At 48.6% G+C, this 19857-nt stretch overlaps 3 protein-coding genes across 3 annotated transcripts in view; all 3 read left to right on the forward strand.

Moving 5' to 3' along the window:
* Window positions 1–6325, forward strand: part of LOC135818781 (sushi, von Willebrand factor type A, EGF and pentraxin domain-containing protein 1-like) — a 56555-nt gene extending 50230 nt beyond the window's left edge. The window contains exons 9-11 of the mRNA XM_065332030.1: window positions 181–338; window positions 1261–1405; window positions 5506–6325. Coding sequence (XP_065188102.1) covers window positions 181–338; window positions 1261–1405; window positions 5506–5528 — 326 coding nt within the window. The 3' untranslated portion in view covers window positions 5529–6325. The remainder of the gene's footprint in view (window positions 1–180; window positions 339–1260; window positions 1406–5505) is intronic.
* Window positions 6326–14277: 7952 nt separating this feature from the next.
* On the forward strand, window positions 14278–14910 carry LOC135819027 (uncharacterized). Its single transcript, XM_065332176.1, has one exon. It carries the CDS (start codon window positions 14278–14280, stop codon window positions 14908–14910), a length of 633 nt encoding a protein of 210 aa, XP_065188248.1.
* A 1995-nt stretch (window positions 14911–16905) lies between these two features.
* On the forward strand, window positions 16906–17751 carry LOC135819028 (uncharacterized). Its single transcript, XM_065332177.1, has one exon. It carries the CDS (start codon window positions 16906–16908, stop codon window positions 17749–17751), a length of 846 nt encoding a protein of 281 aa, XP_065188249.1.
* Window positions 17752–19857: the final 2106 nt, after the last annotated feature.

Genomic DNA, 19857 nt, shown 5'->3' on the forward strand with positions numbered 1-19857 from the left:
AAAGGGTTAAGGGAGGGGGGGGGGTGAAACCAGGAAATGCTCCATCACTGGTACCAAAATCGAGTTTAGTTGTCTGAAGATGTTTGCAACTCCTTTACTGTGCAGAGGTCTTATCTATAATGTCTTCACACATACTATCTTACCACGTGGCTACATTGTGCTTTCCTGTTTTCTGTTCAGGTCTGGGCAGGGGTATGAATTTTCAATGCAAAAATTTCAACATCAGGATATATGTTCAGCTAGAAACATTTGAAAAAGCTAGTCGCATCTGCGCAGGTAAAAGGTTGAAGCTGATGGTCGACCGCTGGCAAAGTAATAAGCTCATGAGATGCTACCTGGTAAGAGAGAAGAGAAAAGGACGAATGAGCATCTCTTTAAATATTTCTATTGGCTCAACATCCGAGTTATAATTAAGAGATAAGAATGTGTGTTTCTGTCTGTAGTGTATCTGTCAACAGGACCTCACTCAAACGTGAACAAACTCTCCGGCAACAGTGACCGATCATTTAGCCGGAAAATGTTTACCCCTTTCTACCGGATAACCATTGCAGATTGGCATGTACAGTTATAACTTGCATGTTTCTCCAAGCTCTTGCAGACACCACTGCTGCCATTCACAAGTTGATTTACCGGCCCGGAGAGAGAGGAAGAGAGAGAGAAAGAGAGAGAGAGAGAGAGACAGAGAGAGAGACAGAGAGAGACAGGGAGAGAGACAGAGAGAGAGACAGAGAGAGACAGAGAGAGACACACACAAAGAGAGACACACAGAAAGAGAGACACCGAGAGAGAGAGACAGACAGACAGAGAGAGAGACAGAGAGAGAGACACCGAGAGAGAGAGAGAGAGAGAGAGAGAGAGAGAGAGAGAGAGACTAACACACAGACAGAGATGCAGAGAGAGAGGCAGAGAGAGAGAGACAGAGAGAGACAGAGCGTGAGAGGCAGAGAGAGACAGAGAAAGAGAGAGACAGAGAGAGAGACAGAGAGAAAGAGAGAGAGAAAGAGAGAGGGAGACAGGGAGAGGGAGACAGGGAGAGCGAGTGAGGGAGAGAGAGACAGAAGAAGAATAACAGATCCCAACCATCCATGCATTGCCCATCGCAAAAAGCATTAGCAGTTATGTAGCGACTTTTAAGTCGCTACATAACTAAAATGTGATTGGAGAAGCACACCTTTTCACGTGTCAACATAGATTTGATCTATTTGGAAATGGTTAAATCACGCTGAGCCTATCTTGTGCTTTTCTTCTCATGTATTCCAGCCTGCACTTCGCAATGAAGGTGTGCGTTTAACCTGGATTAGACAAGCCGGAGAGCCTCACACTTTAAAGACCCTATATGATATTGAAACTGGAGCTAAGACAATTTCACCATTGGGACTGGAGACAGCGGCCTTCATTTGTGCCAGTAAGTAATAGTATAGAATACCATGCATGCAATACCGTAGCTGAAATGTGATTTTAATTATTCTAGTTCTGCAAGAATTTATGCCTGACTTTCAACACACATAACATTTCTCAAACGCTGTGGATTCTGTTGAAACGTGTAATGAGATAACATAATAGATGATTGTCGTATAACGCCACATCATATCACATGATATCAGATAGCATGATTTCAGATGGCATGATATCAAATTGCATGCTAACATCTCATCACATACACTTACTTTAGAAGTACTTGGGGAACTCAACCAGAATTGCAGAGTGAACTGCAGGGTGAACTGCACAAAACACTTAATTTCGGAAAACGGAATTCCCTTCTGAAAAAAGGCCACACCAAGGCTGGATATAAACCTCTTATCCAGGAGGAGCAATTGTACAGATCATCAAACAAATTCGTGTATGGGTGCAGTAACCAATAAAAATCAAATTGGAGACAGAATAACGAGCAGTTGATGTTTCATAACTCAGAGTCCCACAAACTGAATCGGTCATCAAACGAACATTGATATCATGTCATGGAAATTGTGATGCTGGGCTTGCCGAATGAATGCCACATTTGGCTTGCCAGATGAATGGCATATAGCTGTACTCTAAACCGAGGGTCGGTATCATTTTTCGTCTGATGATCAATTCTGAGTTACGAAACAGCAACTGCTCTTTTAGTTGTATTTGTATTCCGCTCTTTGCTTTCGGCGAATAGAGCCCACCAAGGACAGTGGATGAACTTCACATGGTGATCATAATTACTATTATTAGTAAATGTAATGGAACACGAAAAGAGGAATAATCGGCGAGGAGCCAATACAGTCAACTTCGCTTATAACGACACTCGGCGGGGCATCAGAAAAGTGTCGATATTCGCGAAGTGTCGTTATACCCGAAGTCTCATTATAATTATGTATTACAGTTGGATGGGACTTTGCTCTGGGCCTGGAAATTATGTCGTTATATCCGCAGTCGTTATTAGCGAAGTTGACATTAGTCGTATAATGGCAATAAATAGGATCAATTGTGCACTCAGAATGACGTTAAAATCTGTACTTAGGGTTCCGCTGGTGTCGTGCTATGAGTGCGGACACATTAAATCTTTTTTTAATAGTTGAGCCGAGCCAAGCAAAAAGGTGGCGTAGGCATAAATTTTGGAAATTTCTTTTTTCATGCCAAAGTGATGTCTACCTATCCAACTGCCATCAAGGAAATTTTGGTGCCCATCTGAAATGTATATGTGCCATAAATAAGCATACATTGCGCACATGTCACAGCATGCATGGTATCAGTGAAACTAAGATAATAATTATGAAGACCTACTCCAGAAAACATGGGACACCAAGTGGAGACAAAGCTTAGCAGGTGTGGAAGTAATACAAGAAGAACGAGCACTTGTGTTCTGATTAGAAGATCCAAGAAAGAAGAAATAATTCATCTATGCATCTCATGTCATTTCATCACGCAACACGAATTTTCATATCCTTCGATGATTTTGTGAGTATGTCACGGGCTACATTTTTTGCTGGGCTGGGAAACGTCGCATCTTACCAAGATAGTCCGTCATCCTCTCTCCAATCACCTACGCCAGCATGAATTTATCCTTCCCTGTAGCTCGTAGTGTTGTGCCGGAGATCGAGCTGCATTGGTCCCTTGCACGTAGGTCCAACAGACAGGCTGCACATCGCTAAAAGGCGGCACTGATTCTTTGTCCGTCCTAGTCCATGTCATTCTCCTTCCCTGGTGTAGGTAGTGGTATAAGCACCACCGGACGAGATGATAGCAGGTAGAGTAAATGCATCGTGTCGTCGTGTCGCACTATTGTCTTTGAAATGAGGAAATTTTGGAGTACAGTACGCCACGTCATGAACATTTGAAGGTACCCGAAACAAAGTGAAACATCGCAGCAAGATCCATCTCACTAGAAAGCTTGTCCGGGTGATGGCCGGACGGCTTGTAGGCGTCTCCACATAGGTATACCAGCCGCTCTAGACTAGTCGTGGCCACGATGAGAACCACAGCCACTATGAATGATCGATTTTTCCTCGTCAACTAGGGTTGGGCGCACACGGAGACAGAGTGTCATCCTGCTCGCCTCCACATTCTCCAGAACGCTCCATTACGATCTCTAGCAGTGCCGAGAAACCCCCACAACGATGAAAGAGGGAACACTGAAGAAGTGTTGCTCAAAAATAAAAGGTCTCTTCCTTCTTCTCCACTTGCAAACTATTTGACTTGAAAGGATGCTCGAAAGTGAATATTTTCGCGACTGCGCTCGAGTAGAATTTTGCCGACTGTGACGTTTTGGTTATTTTCTCGATTTGTTGGCAAAACACTAAGCCACTTTTTAGCTTGGCACGGCTCAGTTATTAATTATTCGTCCTCGATGTTTACTTGAATACCAAATTCTTCATCAAAAGGAATGCTTCAGAGCCGCACAGGCCCGTTGTGGTAGACACCAGCGATGTAAAAGATCCCCTCGCGACCCTCCTTACCCGAACATAATACTGATCCCCTCTCAGCCCTCCTTACTCGAGCATAATACTGATCCCCTCTCAACCCTCCTTACCCGAGCATAATACTGATCCCCTCTCAACCCTCCTTACCCGAGCATAGTACTGATCCCCTCTCAACCCTAATTGCCCGAGCATAAGACCAAGAGCACCAAGCCCCCAGAGTGTGCAACGCCGATCCAGGGTCTTGGTCGAGCGGAATCAGATCTTCTGATGTTATGCGTACACTCCACACCAGTGCGGTCTCGAGGCAGGGCACCGTTGTTTTTGATCCGAGAGCACCCACGACTCCCCGGGTTCCCCTCAGACGTGTACCGTATTATGACGCAAAGATCCGATTAAGCTCGACCAAGACCCTATGCCAAGCTGGATCAGGCATCACACATTCTGGGGGTGTCATGTACTCTTGATAAGACTGATCCCCTCTCAACCCTCCTTACCCGAGCATAATGATGATACCCTCTCAACCCTCATTGCCCGAGCATAATACTGATCCCCTCTCAACCCTCCTTACTCGAGCATAATACTGATCCCTTCTCAACCCTCCTTACCCGAGCATAATACTGATCCCCTCTCAACCCTCATTGCCCGAGCATAATACTGATCCCTTCTCAACCCTCATTACCCGAGCATAATACTAGGGGTCAAAGGGGTGTTCTGGGTACCCGGGTACCCGCCCGTTAATCCCAGGTTCCGTTAGTAAAAGGGTACCCGTTTGGATTTCGGTGATCAGGTCAGTACGAAACAACACTGCAGGGATTGTGCATTCCAGGCGGGAGTCAATTATTTACAACTCCAAGCTGCATGCCTGCATTGTTGTTGCATTTTCGCACCTAGTTGATCTATCTCTGCAACTATCAGACTCAAATCAATTGGCGAATCACTATGTGATATCAAAATGCAACCTGAGAACAGATAAATTACTATCATGGTGTATATGGAAATTGCGCAAAAATTAAAACATGGCTGCTAAAGGGTACCCGTTAACCTGCCCGTTAAGAAAATTACCCGTTCGTTAGTTAAAGGTACACCCATTTGACCCCTACATAATACTGATCCCCTCTCATCCCTCATTGCCCGAGCATGATACTCATCCCCTCTCAACCCTCATTGCCCGAGCATAATACTGATCCCCTCTCAACCCTCATTGCCCGAGCATAATACTAATCCCCTCTCAACCCTCATTACCCGAGCATAATACTGATCCTCTCTCAACCATCATTGCCCGAGCATGATACTCATCCCCTCTCAACCCTTATTGCCCGAGCATAATACTGATCCCCTCTCAACCCTCATTGCCAGAGCATAATGCTGATTCCCTCTCAACCCTCATTGCTCGAGCATAATACTGATCCTCTCTCAACCCTCATTGCCAGAGCATAATACTGATCCTCTCTCAACCCTCCTAATCCAAAAACAACACTGCCTAACGCTAGACCAATATACCTGCAGGGTATCAGGTACAGAGTGTGGAGGGGGCTAGACTGGCATGAATATCTGTTGCCACAACTCTGAACGTACATTGTGACCTGTGACTTTTCTTTGTCTCTTATCCATGCCTTAGAAAAAATAAAGAGCAAGAACTGACGTGGGGGGACACAGCCAGCTTGATGTAGAACGCGATCCAGATATGACCTATGCACTAGTGACGTGGGGAGAACAATTTGTTGTATACATGTGCATGTGTGTGCGTGTGTGTTTGTGTGTGTGTTTGTGTGTTTGTGTGTGTGTGTTCATGTGTGTGTGTGTGTGTTTGTGTGTGTGCGTGTGTGTGTATGTGTGTGTGTGTGTTTGTGTGTGTGTGTGCGTGTGTTTGTGTGTACGTGTGTATGTGTGTGTATGTGAGCATGTGTGAATGTGTATGTGTGTGTGTGTGTGTTAATGTGTGTATGTGTATAGTATGTGTGTATGTGCGTTTTGGGCATGTGGTTGTGTTTGTGTATGTGTGTGTGTTTGTGTGTGTATGTGTGTGTGTACGTGTGTGTGTGTACGTGTGTGTGTGCGTGCGTGTGTGTGTGCGTGAGCATGACTATGTTGGTGCCCATTCATGAACAAATTATCACTACTTCTTTATCTCGCTGGCACTCTTATGGCATCCTTCGGCTTCTTTTCCTGCAGCTGATCGTTCGTTTTCTACAAATTCGTAACATGCATGATTCGTGCATTCGCTTTCCTACATACATGCATATACATTCATGCCAACACATGTGTTATCAATGGAAATTTGGCAGATGCTAGGTCTCAGTGTGTCCCTAAAGTGATGGTCATTGTTCACTGCTGCCATTGTGACAGAGCAAGCCATTGTTACCGCGCATTTATGCCCGCATTGCCATGTTGTATAATCTTGTATGATTTTCATGGAACGGCATTGCTTTGTTGATAAGATGAAGGACTATCAGTCCACCGAGATAACACCTAGTTGCACCACAAACAGTACCAGGGAGGGGAAGGGGAATTTCCAATGGCGGGAAGCGAGGCGCAACAAAGCTGTGTTCAACAAAGCTGTGCATGAACTATGTTCAACAAAGCTGTGCATGAACTATGTTCAACAAAGCTGTGCATGAACTATGTTCAACAAAGCTGTGCATGAACTATGTTCAACACAGCTGTGCATGAACTATGTTCAACAAAGCTGTGCATGAACTATGTTCAACAAAGCTGTGCATTAACTATGTTCAACAAAGCTGTGCATTAACTATGTTCAACACAGCTGTGCATGAACTATGTTCAACAAAGCTGTGCATGAACTATGTTCAACAAAGCTGTGCGTGAACTATGTTCGACAAAGCTGTGCATGAACTTTGTTCAACAAAGCTGTGCATGAACTTTGTTCAACAAAGCTGTGCATGAACTATGTTCAACAAAGCTGTGCATGAACTATGTTCAACAAAGCTGTGCATGAACTATGTTCAACAAAGCTGTGCATGAACTATGTTCAACAAAGCTGTGCATGAACTATGTTCAACAAAGCTGTGCATGCACTATGTTCAACAAAGCTGTGCATGGACATTGTTCAGACGCTGGAGGTGACTCTGCGCAGCTCCCATCCATACAAGAGGCGCATACTCCATGACTGGTCGTACGAACGCCTTGTATGCGGTCGTCCGGCCGGCGGGGGTGAGTATGTGGGCGGCTCTGTTTAGGACCCCAAGCCGTTGGCGTGCACGGGTGGCTACGGAGCGTAGGTGATCGCTGAAGGTCAACTTGGCGTCCACCTTCACACCAAGGAGGGTGATGGTGGTTGTCTCGGGCACCAGTGTGCCACCAAACAGGAGTGGGGGGAGATCTAAGCCGGTGCGTCTGAGGGTGGCTGTCATGGCCTGGGATTTGGTCTTTTCAAACATCACTTTCCATGTACGACCCCACTCGTGCAGTCGGTCAACGGACACCTGCAGTGACTGCGCGGGGACTGTTGGGGTCTGCTGGGAGGTGACTAAGCTGTACAAAGTTGTATCATCAGCATAGGCTTCCAAGCTGGCGCCGTCAGCGAGAACATCTGGCGCGTCGTTGACGTAGGCCAGGAAAAGCTTTGGTCCAAGGATGCTTCCCTGGGGGACTCCAGCGGAGGTCGTATACCTAGATGACGTCCGCCCTCCAACGAGGCACTGTAGGGAACGGGTGTCCAGGTACGACGCCAGCCATCTCTGAAGCGGACCATCTATGCCTAGGCTACGTACCTTGTGGAGGAGGCCGACATGCGAGACACGATCAAACGCTCCTGCGATGTCCACAGCAAAAATACGAGCCGCCCCTAGACAGCCCACAGCACTTGCCCAGGCAGTTTGGAGAGCTTGCAAAGCGTCCGATGTTCCGAGGCCTCTGCAAAATCCAAACTGGTGCGACGTGAGCAGATGATGGTCTTCAAAATAGTTTACGATGTGTCTGTTTACAAGAGTTTCCATTACTTTCGAGATTATGCACAGTAAGGATACGGGCCTGTAGTTCTTAAGGGTTGAGAGGGAAGACCGCTTGTGGATCGGAACCACGTTGGCCGTCTTCCACATCCTAGGTTGCACTCCATACCGGAAGCATAAAGCAAATAACTTGGACAGTGGCTCTGCGAGCTCATGAGCACATTCCTTAAGGACGCGAGCAGAAATACCGTCAGGCCCGGTAGCCTTGGAGACGTCGAGCCTTGCCAGGAGGCGGCGGACAGCCTGTGGGCGGAAGCGGATGGTGCGAAGAGGTGGAGCCCCTGAGGGAGCAGGGTCCGGTAGGTCAGCCTCCACAAGGTCCGGACCGGCAACGCTACATTTCTTCGAGAAGAAGCGAGCGAATGCCTCTGCTTTCTCTAAGCTCGTTGCCCACTCGCGGCCGTCAGAGTCGACAACTAGGGGAATTTCGGGCTGTGTGTGGTTGCCAGCAGCGTTCTTCAACTTCGTCCACCACTGTTTGTCTCTGAGGGACCCAGTTGAGAGGCTGCGACGGAGGCTGTCCTCCTTTGCACGTCGTGATCGGAACTGGGTGGCGATCGCTACAGTCACGGAATCGGTGAATGCCTGCTGAAGTGCTGGGTCATAAGGGTGTTTTCTCCAGTCGCGCCAGCGCTTCTCCTTCTCCCTCTCGGTCTGGGCGCATTCAGGCGTCCACCATACCGGATCGGAAGGCCTCGTTTCCAGGACTTTGGATGGGACAAACTGTGCAACAGCTGCAGTTATCGAAGCCGTAACCTGCTCACAGGAAGTTTCTGGGTCCTCCGTGATGATATCACCCCATTCCACGTTGCGAAGGTGCGCCCTGAGGCGATCCCAGTCTGCCCTGTTGTAGCGAAACACTGTTCGCTTAACAGGGGTTCACGTCTAGGGAGCACGGAAGAAAAGTCTGACAGTACAACTGCATGATCAGATCGACCGAGGGGCGGAAGTATACGTGTAGTTACTGGGGACGTGAACGTTGACATTATGAGATCTAGCGGGTTGTCTCCACGAATCGGTACTGTGACATGCTGGACAAGAAGATGGGCAGCGCAGGTATCCTCGAGAGCCTCGCCTGCAGGCGTAGTTTTCGAGCTGTTCAGCCAAGCCCGGTTGTGCACGTTGAAATCGCCAGCTAGGATGATGTGGGAGCCCTGGTATCTGCGAACTATGTTCAACAAAGCTGTGCATGAACTATGTTCAACAAAGCTGTGCATGAACTATGTTCAACAAAGCTGTGCATGAACTATGTTCAACAAAGCTGTGCATGAACTATGTTCAACAGCAAAACGAGAATAGAGTGAAACTGCTACTTTTAGCTTGTGTGGTATTTAGCGATTTTAGCGACAGGCGTGTTTTTGTTCCGCGCATTCTGTGCATTTGCGCAATGTGCAGATTGCGCTGGCAGATCTGAGAATTCCATGTTACCTGCGCAATGTGCAGATTGCACTGGCAGATCTGAGAATTCCATGTTACCTGCGCAATGTGCAGATTGCACTGGCAGATCTGAGAATTCCATGTTACCTACGCAATGTGCAGATTGCACTGGCAGATCTGAGAATTCCATGTTACCTGCGCAATCTGCAGATTTCCTTGGCAGATCTGAGAATTCCATGTTACCTGCGCAATGTGCAGACAGCTTGCTTATGCTGGGAAATTTGAAAACGTAGCCAAGAAGAATTCACCTCCCCAAGACTCCGGAAACACACGCCACAGGCGTGTATCTGTTGTTCAACATTCAAGTGCGTGATTCACGCACTTTGGGGATTTTGTTGATAAACATGAAGAATCCAGAGAATCAATGTGGGGCGGTCACTGCCGCCCTTTAAAAGTTACTTTGTCTCTCTTTCTCTGTTTTCCTATGTCTCTGGCTCTCCGTCTCTCTTTCCTGTCTCTGCCTATCAATTAATCTCTCTACCTTTATCTCTCTTTCTCTTTCTCTCTCTCACTCGTTTTTCTATCTTGAAATTCTGGTAGAAACCCTCTTCCTCTCTCTCGCTATCTCTCTCTCTCTCTATCTATCTATCTCTCTCTCTCTCTTTCTCTCTCTCTCTCTCTCCGTATCTCTCTATCGATCTCTATATCTCTCACTCTCGCTCTCTCGTGTGGAGAGCGCTTGCTGGGGCTTTAAACCCTGGTTCTTAATCCACCATTCCCAGCTCGCAAGGCTGGGCGGGGTTGTGAGCAGGATTTCATTCCACCTTTTCAATTTTTTCTTATTATTTCAGCTTTTCATCTCATTACAAAAATTCTGTGCATTCTTCTCCATCTGCGCATAGAATCTAGACTGACAGCCTGCTCGCTAAATCGTACCTTGCTTTCAGGCGTAAAAGACTTGTTGTAGAGGTCTCAGTCCTCATTTGTTAGACTTACCTTCTTTATAAATGTAACTTACTCTCTCTCTCTCTATCTTTCTATATCTATCTCTATCTTTATCTCTCTCCTTTCTTTCTCTCTCCCTTTCCCTCTGTGTTTCTTGTCCTCTGTCTTTCTGTTGGTCTATTTTGTGTCACTGTCTCCCCTTTTCTGTCTCCCTATCTTTCTGTCCATGTGTGTGTGTCTCTCTCTCTGTCTGTCTTTCTGTCTTTCTCTCGGGCTTTATGTCTTTATCCGTCTGTGTCTTGGTCTCAGTCTGGCTCTGTCTGTCGGTCTCTCTTTGCAGCCTCTAAATCTTCAATAATTGGAAAGATGGCGTCGTGCTCTCTGCACGCACTGGAAGCGCTTAAGAGAGCATGTCTGAGAAAACCAGAAAAGCTAGGCTGGGCCATCTCTCCGATTGCTTTCCAATGCTGAAAGTAGGTTTCCTTTGGGGTCTACAAAACCCATGCAAAAGGGCTCGTTGTATAACTTACGGACACGTACCTTGGAACTGGGGAACACCTCGAGATGGGCCCAAACTACGACGTAATTTTGGGTCCAAAAACGAGCGCTGCTACAGCGTACACAATGGAGCTCAGAACAAACCACCACCATGCCAACATTACCTCACCTGAGTAGTCTTCACATCACCACCACATCGAGTCATGGCTACATCCGGAAAAGCAATGGCCATTATCACCGAATACATCATTTTGCGAGAACTGTGGCAATACGCCCAGTGAGAAGGCAGATTTTGCCTGTGCTTCTGGTGAAGTAAAATAAAGCTAAACAAACAAACAAACAAACAGTATCACTAAATTGCATCGCTAAAATAGCCAGGTTTCAAGGAACATAGCGGGAGCCATTAACGCCGTCCAATTCCCTGAACCATGCACTGCAGGAAAGATGGCCCAGCCCAGCTCGACTGGTTTTCTCAGGCAAGCTCTCTTAAAGGGGAAGTCCGGTAAAAAATTTAATTTTCAGGGTCGGCAGAGTTTCGGGCGCTGAGTCGAATGGTGTTGGTCCCACGTGTTTCCGACAAAGCGTTCTCGAGATACTTCCGTTTGAAAAACTGAGTTTCGGGGGCTGCGCCATGACGTCATGCAGCCGCGCCACACCCTGTGCAACGTCATAGCGTGCAGCTAGGTCAAAAGGAGTGTGTGAAAGCAATAGTGTCAGTGCTATTTCAAATGATTTGGCGACTGATATTAGGAGGTGCAAGCGACCCCGAAGACCTGTAACTCCTTGTGAGAGTGAGGATGCAGCCATGACTGACCTTCATGAGTTCGGTCTGGGGCTGAGAACCTCGGTATTCAGCTGAAGAAATGGCCGCGCGGGCCGGTCAAGAGTGAGCGCTACTGAGTTTCCGACTGATGAAGAAGCAGCAGCTATTGCAGACGAGGCTGATGTAATTATCAGATCGCTGGAGAGCAGGGTCGCCAAAATGGAGAAAAGTGATGCGAGTGCTCTAAATGTTGTTCCATACCGATTAGATTCGCATAGACTCCAGTAGCCTGCCACATGGTGATGTTTTGGTGCGAACTTGGAACATTTCGGACTACTCAATTGGAGAACAGTGCAGGCTTTTTGAACCACGGGCACGACTCTTCGCTCGCAACGCTATGGAATAAAATCTGAAAGTAGCTGCTCGCTGGTTTGACACTTGTCACGGTTCTGAACTCATCGCTGTAGCATAAAATAATGCGGGAGCGGAAAACTAAAATTTTCTTTCTCAAAGCACAACAGCCGGCACCCCGTAAGAAGACCTTGAGTCTGTGGGGATTGCCCTATCAAAATATGAATAAATAATAATAATAATAATAATAATAATAATAATAATAACTGCAAGGAGAAACGCACGTTCTCTGACTACATAACTGTGCAATACGACTGATACGAGTGTAGTACATGACAAGTCCGTGTGTTGACTAGTTTTCTGAGTCTTGTGTCAGTTGTGACTCGAGTCTTGTTGTAGATACTACCCCAGCACGGCAGTGCGGGAGTAGTTCCGTCTGTGATGAGTTTGTTGTCTGCACTACTACTAGTACTACAGCTAGATAACACACTGCACGCACTGCATGCACGCAGGGCAGAGCGCGTAGAGGCTGACGGAAAAAGTCCAACTCGGAAACGGTTAAAATACGGTATAACCTCGAGGTTTACCGAGCTGAAAATCACAGAGTATGTAGTGTTTGTAACACTGAATCGAATGGTCTTGGTCAGAAGAAGCTGCGACAAACGGTTCCTCAATCGAACGCGCTCCGAATATGGCCATTTTTGTACACAACTAGATGGCGTGGCTATCTTGCTGCACGCTGTGACGTCATCACCTGGTTCTGGCCGATGCGCGCTCAAATTCGCACATGTTCCATTGGGCGTATCTGACGGACCATAAGCCGCAGCCTCCAAAGACCATTCGACTCAGCGACCCGAACTCTACGGACTTAGAAAATTAAAAAATTTCACCGGATTTCCCCTTTAAATTAATCTGGAAATTCCCAGATTGCACAACCACCCACACCTACGTGTATGTGTGCAATCTCAGAATTCATTAGGCTATGCAATCTCAGAATTCATTAGGCTGTGCAATCTCAGAATTCATTAGACTGTGCAATCTCAGAATTCAATAGGCTGTGCAATCTCAGAATTCCGGCATTAGGCTGTGCAATCTCAGAATTCCGGCATTAGGCTGTGTAATCTCAGAATTCCGGCATTAGGCTGTGCAATCTCAGAATTCATTAGGCTGTGCAATCTCAGAATTCATTAGTGATGTATCATGCTAGCTACTCATGTATTGCGCATGTACTTCAAATTGTTATCACCCGTATAACGCGTATTGTTACGTTATACCAAGAGTAGATAAACAAGAGTGTGCAACTCGCGGATGGGTTGGTCCACGGCGGAATTTTTTGTTGACGTAATCTTTTCGACGACGCACACGCTTCTAGCCTTTTGGAGAGTTTCCCTCGTGCACTGGGCTGGGCTTTACACTACAAGGTCGGTGCCCAGCACGTGCCTTCACACTGCTCTGCGGCAAAATCCGCGTTTCTCTGAAAAAAGGTGACGTAAACAAAAAATTCCGCCGTGGGCGCGGGATATCTTCAGACTGTGCAGGAGAGATCCGGAGTTGCACACTCTTGTTTATCTACTCTTGGTTATACGCCTTGCTTCACGTGATTACGTCATGTCTCCATATTCTGGATTCATGTGTTCTTCTCCTTGCTCTTCTTCCTCACTTGAGAATGTAAATATTTAGTTTCTATTATCTTGTCACCAAACTAGTTCCTGTTGTCTAGTATTATTTATGTGCATGAGAACATAACATGGCGCAGTGAAGTTTCGTATTTGTGTTTATCTTGCCCGTGGTGCATCCCAGTTGTGTTCGCACGAGGCCTGCAGGTCCAATTAAAATTTATTTATTTCTCTAGTCGTGACCGTCTTCCGAAATGTCAGATGCAGCTGCACCAAGTGTGCCGAGCGCAGATATCGCTGCTCTTGCCGATCTCTTCAAAAAGCAGATGGAGGCAGCCAATGAACGAGAGAAGCGTCTCGATGCAATTATCACTGGTCTTACTCAACAGAGTCAGCCTCGCTCGTCGCCATCACCAGCTCCAAAGCCTGTCGTGGCGGAGCGACCCATGCTGCTGTCATCCGCGTCTCTGTCAGAGTTTGCGGCCTGGCAGGAACTGTGGGAAGACTTTTCTCGGTGACAGCACCTGACAGCACAGTCAAAGGAAACCAGGGTATCTGCCATCCGTCAGTGCCTTGACGAAGACCTCAGAGGTTTTATCAGGGAGGGCACCATTGTCATCGCGACCAATCCTGATGCGTGTGACGTCTTGGAGGCGGTCAAGCAGTTTCTTCGCCGACAACGAAACCCTACACTTGACCGTATTGAATTTTATAAGCGCACGCAATCGAAAGGGGAATTGTTTGACGGGTTCCACACTTCCCTGAAGGAGTTGTTTAACATGTATGATTTTGTGGAACACGAGCTCTGTTCTGCCTGTTTGGCACGTGCCTGTTCCACGTGCAAGACTAATCTCGCACGGGTCCACGCGGACATGATGCGAGACCGCATTGTGATCGGTATCCTAGACGACACCACCCGTCACAAACTGTTGTCCACCTCCGACCTGACATTTGAGGCGACAGTCAAGGTGTGTCGTGCAGAAGAGGCAGCCACACAGACCAGCCACCACATCCCTACCGCCCGCCAAGTCGATGCTCCCAGGAAGTCGTCTTATCAGCGCGCGAAGTCAGCTTCACAGCCCCCAGTTGAGGCGAAGCACACTTCTGCTCGTGATAAGTGCCGTAACTGCGGACGCACAGCGCACACGAAATCGTCGTGTCCCGCGATCAACAAAGTGTGCCTCAACTGTAATGGAATGGGTCACTTCCGGGCAATGTGCCGCAGGCCTGCCAAGAAGCCGGACAAGTCGTCCAAGATCTCACACTTGCGACTCAACCGAGCATCTCTGTTGGACGACGCAACAGTTTCCGTTGCTACCCAGCTTGCGACCGAGCCAGAGCCCGTTGCTCTTAGTTGGCTCCCGGATACTGGTAGTGACGTTGATGCCATCGGCACTCAACACCTTGACCAGTTAGGCGGATTTGTCGAGAACCTGCTTGACGACATCGACGATATTCGCAGATGTCTCCAGTCTCACCCCTGTTGGCAAGATTTCGGCGACTAACAGTTGTGGACCAAACCAGCACACGTCCACCATTCATGTCTATGATGGTTTGACTGATGCCCTCCCATCCCGTTCATCCTGTCACGCCCTGGGATACTTGCCGCCCGGCTGGCCGAAGCAAATCGCAGGAGTCCAACAGGTAGTCCCACCGGTCGTTCCCGATGCCCCTGCGGACACGGTTGTGTCCAAAGCCACCAACTCGGAGACGATGAGAGCCGAACTCCTAGCTGAATTCGCTGACGTCTTTGATGACTCTGTGTTTGTAAGCCGATGCTTGGTAGACCTATGGAAATTAAAGTGCGAGCTGGTGCTAAGCCTGTCGCTGCATATCATGCCCGCCAGATCCCGCATGCGTACCGTGACCAAGTGAAGTCCCAGCTGGATGACATGGTCCGGGATGCCATCATCGAGGAGGTCACCGAACCCAGTGCGTGGTGTCACCCAATTGTCATCGTGGACAAGAAGGGGACAAACGAGAAGAGGCTCACCGTTGATTTCAAAAAGCTCAACGACCAAGTCGAACGCCCTGCTCACCCCGCACCAAGCCCTCGTGACGCTGTATCCAGCATTGGCAGTGCAAGGTATTTCACCAAGCTAGACGCCCGCCACGGCTATTGGCAAGTTCCTCTGAGCGAAGCCTCTCGTCCGTTGACCACGTTCATGACACCTTGGGGTCGGTACAGGTACCTACGCAACCCACAAGGATTGGTCTCTGCCGGAGACGAGTTTAATCGCCGCGAAGACGCTGCGTTCGCTCATATCTCTCAGTTCCAGAAGGTCGTTGATGACTGCCTCGTCTACGATAATGACCTGCCCACCCACCGATCTCAGGTCCGGGATGTCCTGCTCTGCGCCCGGGAGAATGGCATTACTCTGAGCGCCAAGAAGTTTGTGTTCGGCATGCCAGCCGTGGAGTTCTGTGGTTACCGCATCAGTGCTGACGGCTGGACCGTCGATGATGCCAAGGTCAAAGCTATCAGCCAGTTTCCAGCTCCCAGCAACCGCACTGATCTCCGATCGTTTATGGGTCTTATCAACCAGTGTGGTGAGTTCCCCCCGCACCTGTCTGAGCACGCCGCCCCGTTGCGCCTATTGCTCAAGACGTCCAACGAGTTTGTATGGGACTCAGTTCACACAGACACAGTCAGCGCTGCCAAGGCTGAGCTGTTGTCACCATCAACCCTGTCATTCCTCCAACGTGACCAGCCACTCCGCCTAGAGACCGATGCATCTGCTTTGCATGGCCTTGGCTACGTTCTGTGGCAGTTGCAAGATGGCAAGTGGCGTATTCTCCAGTGTGGCAGTCGATTTCTGTCGGATCCAGAATCCCGGTATGCTGTCATCGAACTGGAGCTCCTACCTGTCGTCTGGGCGGTGAAGAAATGTTCTCTCCACCTCGCTGGTACATTGTTTGAGCTTGTCACCGACCACCGGCCCCTCACACCAATCATCAACTCGTACTCGCTCGATCAGATTGAGAATCCCCGGCTCCAACGCCTGGTCATGAAGCTTCGTCCATACCAGCTGCATGCTACTTGGCGTAAGGGTACTGACAACGCTTACGCCGACGCGCTGTCCCGCAATCCGGTGGATGATTCCACCCCTGACGATGAGCTCGGTGAACACCCAGCCCTTCGTACTCCTGCCATACGCGCTTGCACTCGGAAAGACACCGAAGGCCAGATTGCCAATCTCCCGTTTGCCCAACTGCAAGAAGCCGCTTGAGCTGACTCGGATTATCCGGCACTCCTCACCACCGTCCGGAGTGGATTTCCCGACGACAAACGTGACTTGTGTTCTGCTGCCCAGCCGTATTGGACAGTCCGTCATCGTCTTACAGTCAACCAGGACCTGGTACTGAAAGGTCCTCGTATTGTGGTCCCGCGTTCCCTCAGGCGTAGTGTGCTTGACGCCTTTCATGCTGCTCATCAAGGTCTCAACCGTACCAAGGCTCGTGCTCGCCAGGTGGTGTATTGGCCCCAGCTGTCCAACGACATGGACAATATCGTTCGCAGCTGCGCTGAATGCCGTCACTACGCACCTTCCCAGGTGAAGGAACCTCTGCTAGCAACAGAGGATCGTTGCCCTGCCCTCCCGTTTGAGAGCACCAGCGTGGATCTGTTGGAATACCAAGGCTACCAGTTCCTGGTATACGTGGACTGCAAGACCGGCTGGCCCTGTGTTGCCAAGATAGGACGCACCGCCACCTCCACTGACGTAGTCCGTGCGTTCCGAGGCTGGTTCGCGGATCTCGGTGTCCCAGCTGTCCTGACGACTGATGGTGGTCCGCAGTTCACAGCGCAGCGTTTCTCCGCCTTCTGTCAGCGTTGGGAAGTCCGCCACGTCAGATCCACCCCGCATTACCCACAATCGAATGGCCATGCGGAGGCGGCTGTCAAAGCCATCAAATCGCTCGTGTACAAGACCACCACCAGCGGAGACATTAATGTCGATGCCTTCCGTCGGGGCTTATTAGAATGGCGTCACACTCCCCGTAGCTCCGGTCAGAGCCCAGCAGCGCAGGCCCTGTTTGGCCGCCCACTGTCGTCATTCGTGCTTGCCCACCGGACCAGTTTTGCCCCAGCGTGGCAAGAAACCGCTGACGAAATCGACAGTCGTGCCTGTGCCCAGTCTGAAGCAGCCAGTCAGCACTACAACCAGTCTGCCCGTTCTCTGCCTGCCCTCCACCTTGGTTGCCCTGTGGATCTACAAGATCCCCGCAGCAAGTTGTGGAACGCCTGTGGTACCATTGTCGCCATTGGGAGAACATGGTCAAGCTTCCCAGTGGCCGAATATACTGGTGAAACCGTCGCTTTCTTCGTCCTGTTGTCTTGCCCGTAGCACCTGCACAGCCGATGCCTGCTACCCCCATCACTCAGCCTGCCCCTCCAGTCCGGCGCTGTCACCGAAGCCGCCAGCCCCCGTCTAGGCTGAATATTTCGAACACTCGTGGCCAAACTTATGATTAGCTGCCTGTGCGTCTTTCTGTCTCTTGTTGAGCTCAGCTATATTCGTATTCAGTTATCTCTATCTTCTTTGCCGTACTTTCTAGTTGGTATTAGATGCCTTGTTGTCATCTCAGAAGGGGCGTGAGATACATGTATGTAAATGTAACTGTTATATTTCTATCGCAGAAGGGACGTGATGTATCATGCTAGCTACTCATGTATTGCGCATGTACTTCAAATTGTTATCACCCGTATAACGCTTATTGTTACGTTATACGCCTTGCTTCACGTGATTACGTCATGTCTCTATTGGACGCATGCACTCATCCATATTCTGGATTCATGTGTTCTTCTTCTTGCTCTTCTTCCTCACTTGAGAATGTAAATAATTAGTTTATATTATCTTGTCACCAAACTAGTTCCTGTTGTCTAGTAGTAGTGGTGTGCATGAGAACATAACAATTTAGGCTGTGCAATCTCAGAATTCCCAGAGGGCGCAGCGCAATCTTCAGATTGCACAGGCAAATCTTGGATCTCTGAGATTGCGCAAATTCTCAGATTGCGCGGAACATACACCCCATTGCAGCAGTATCAGGGCCTTACGTAGAATACTACTTGTAACTACTTGCTGTCATGGAGTGTTGCTGGTGAGACTGTATTCGTGCTGATGTGTGCAAGGGTTGTGTGGGCAAGTCTGGTCGAAAATGTGAATATGCTTCTACCACTAAAAGATATAGTGGCAGCGGCTGATCTTTATAGGGGTAATTTGGCGCAATTGCGCTCATTCTGCATAGAAACGTGGCATACGCTAAGTAACAAAAGTGACCGAAGTGATAACAAGGTCAAGTGATAACGCCACGTGCTCATGGCTGGGACAGAAACATGTAACACGTGTGAAAAGGAAGCGCAAAAAACACAGCAGTCAGTCGATGGTGTTATCCGTTTTTCTCTGCGATGGCTGGAAGTGGGTGAAAACTTGAAGAGGAGGTGCCCAAAATTGTCCCGAAGTACCGAGCGACGTCACGCCGGACTTGACCTCCACGCGTACATTCGTCGTCAAAAACGAAGTCCAGCCCGTGTGCTCGTCGATCGAGCTAGCTGTTCCAATGTACGGTGCACGTTGGCCTTTTGATTTGTAACACAGATATATGGGTACGTCGTACCGAAGGAGAATGCCAAAGAGGCAGACACCCACGTGCAGCTACACAGCCAAATCAAAATAAAAAGCAGCTGAGCTTTCACCTTTTTGACTTCTTCCGCGAGGATCTAAGTTTTATTTTGTGAGAACGGAAGGACGTTGTTTTGAACTTTTCGTGTGCGGAACAACACGATGATGAGAGCGTATGCAGAAAACAGTACTCCTCCGGCCGGCGATAACACCATCAACCCGAGCCCCAAAGGAACGCTATGTAGTTACGTGAAGGCGATTCATCTGGCGATGTTGCTGAAGATGCAGATGACAAACTCCGACGTCTTTCATTTCAGAGCCGGGTGGGCAACACCGCCGGCGCCACCTTCGATACAACGACATAATTATCAAGTACGAGGTATGTGTGTCCTACTAACAGCAAACAAACATCCTTCTACTCCTTCGTAATCACAAAATTAATAAAACAAAGAGCTGGAGCTTCGTGGAGGAAGTACCAGTGCGACAAACTGCTGTCGGCTTTTGTTTATTTTGTCCCTTTTTGGCGTTCTCATTGTGTACAACGTACACATCGAGTGTCCGAGTTCAAAAGGCAAGCCGCCAAGCGTGCACCGGTGCTCACCGTACATCGAACAGTTGGCTCGATCGACCAGCACACGGGCTGGACTTCGTTTTTGACGATGAATGTACGCGTGGAGGTCAAGTCCGGCGTGACGTCACTCGGTACTTCGGGACAATTTTGGGCACCTTATTTTCAAGTTTTCACCCACTTCCAGTCATCGCTGAGAAAAACGAATAACACCATCGTGATCAGGAGCCAAAGAACTACAAGATAAGACAAAGAATATTTTG

The sequence above is a fragment of the Sycon ciliatum genome, chromosome 6 (genome assembly GCF_964019385.1).
Source record: "Sycon ciliatum chromosome 6, ocSycCili1.1, whole genome shotgun sequence".
NCBI classification, from domain to species: Eukaryota; Metazoa; Porifera; class Calcarea; order Leucosolenida; family Sycettidae; genus Sycon; species Sycon ciliatum.

Coding starts and splice junctions, on each gene's coding strand:
- LOC135819027 (XM_065332176.1), top strand. CDS start 14,278: ATGATGCGAGACCGCATTGTGATCGGTATCCTAGACGACACCACCCGT.
- LOC135819028 (XM_065332177.1), top strand. CDS start 16,906: ATGGACAATATCGTTCGCAGCTGCGCTGAATGCCGTCACTACGCACCT.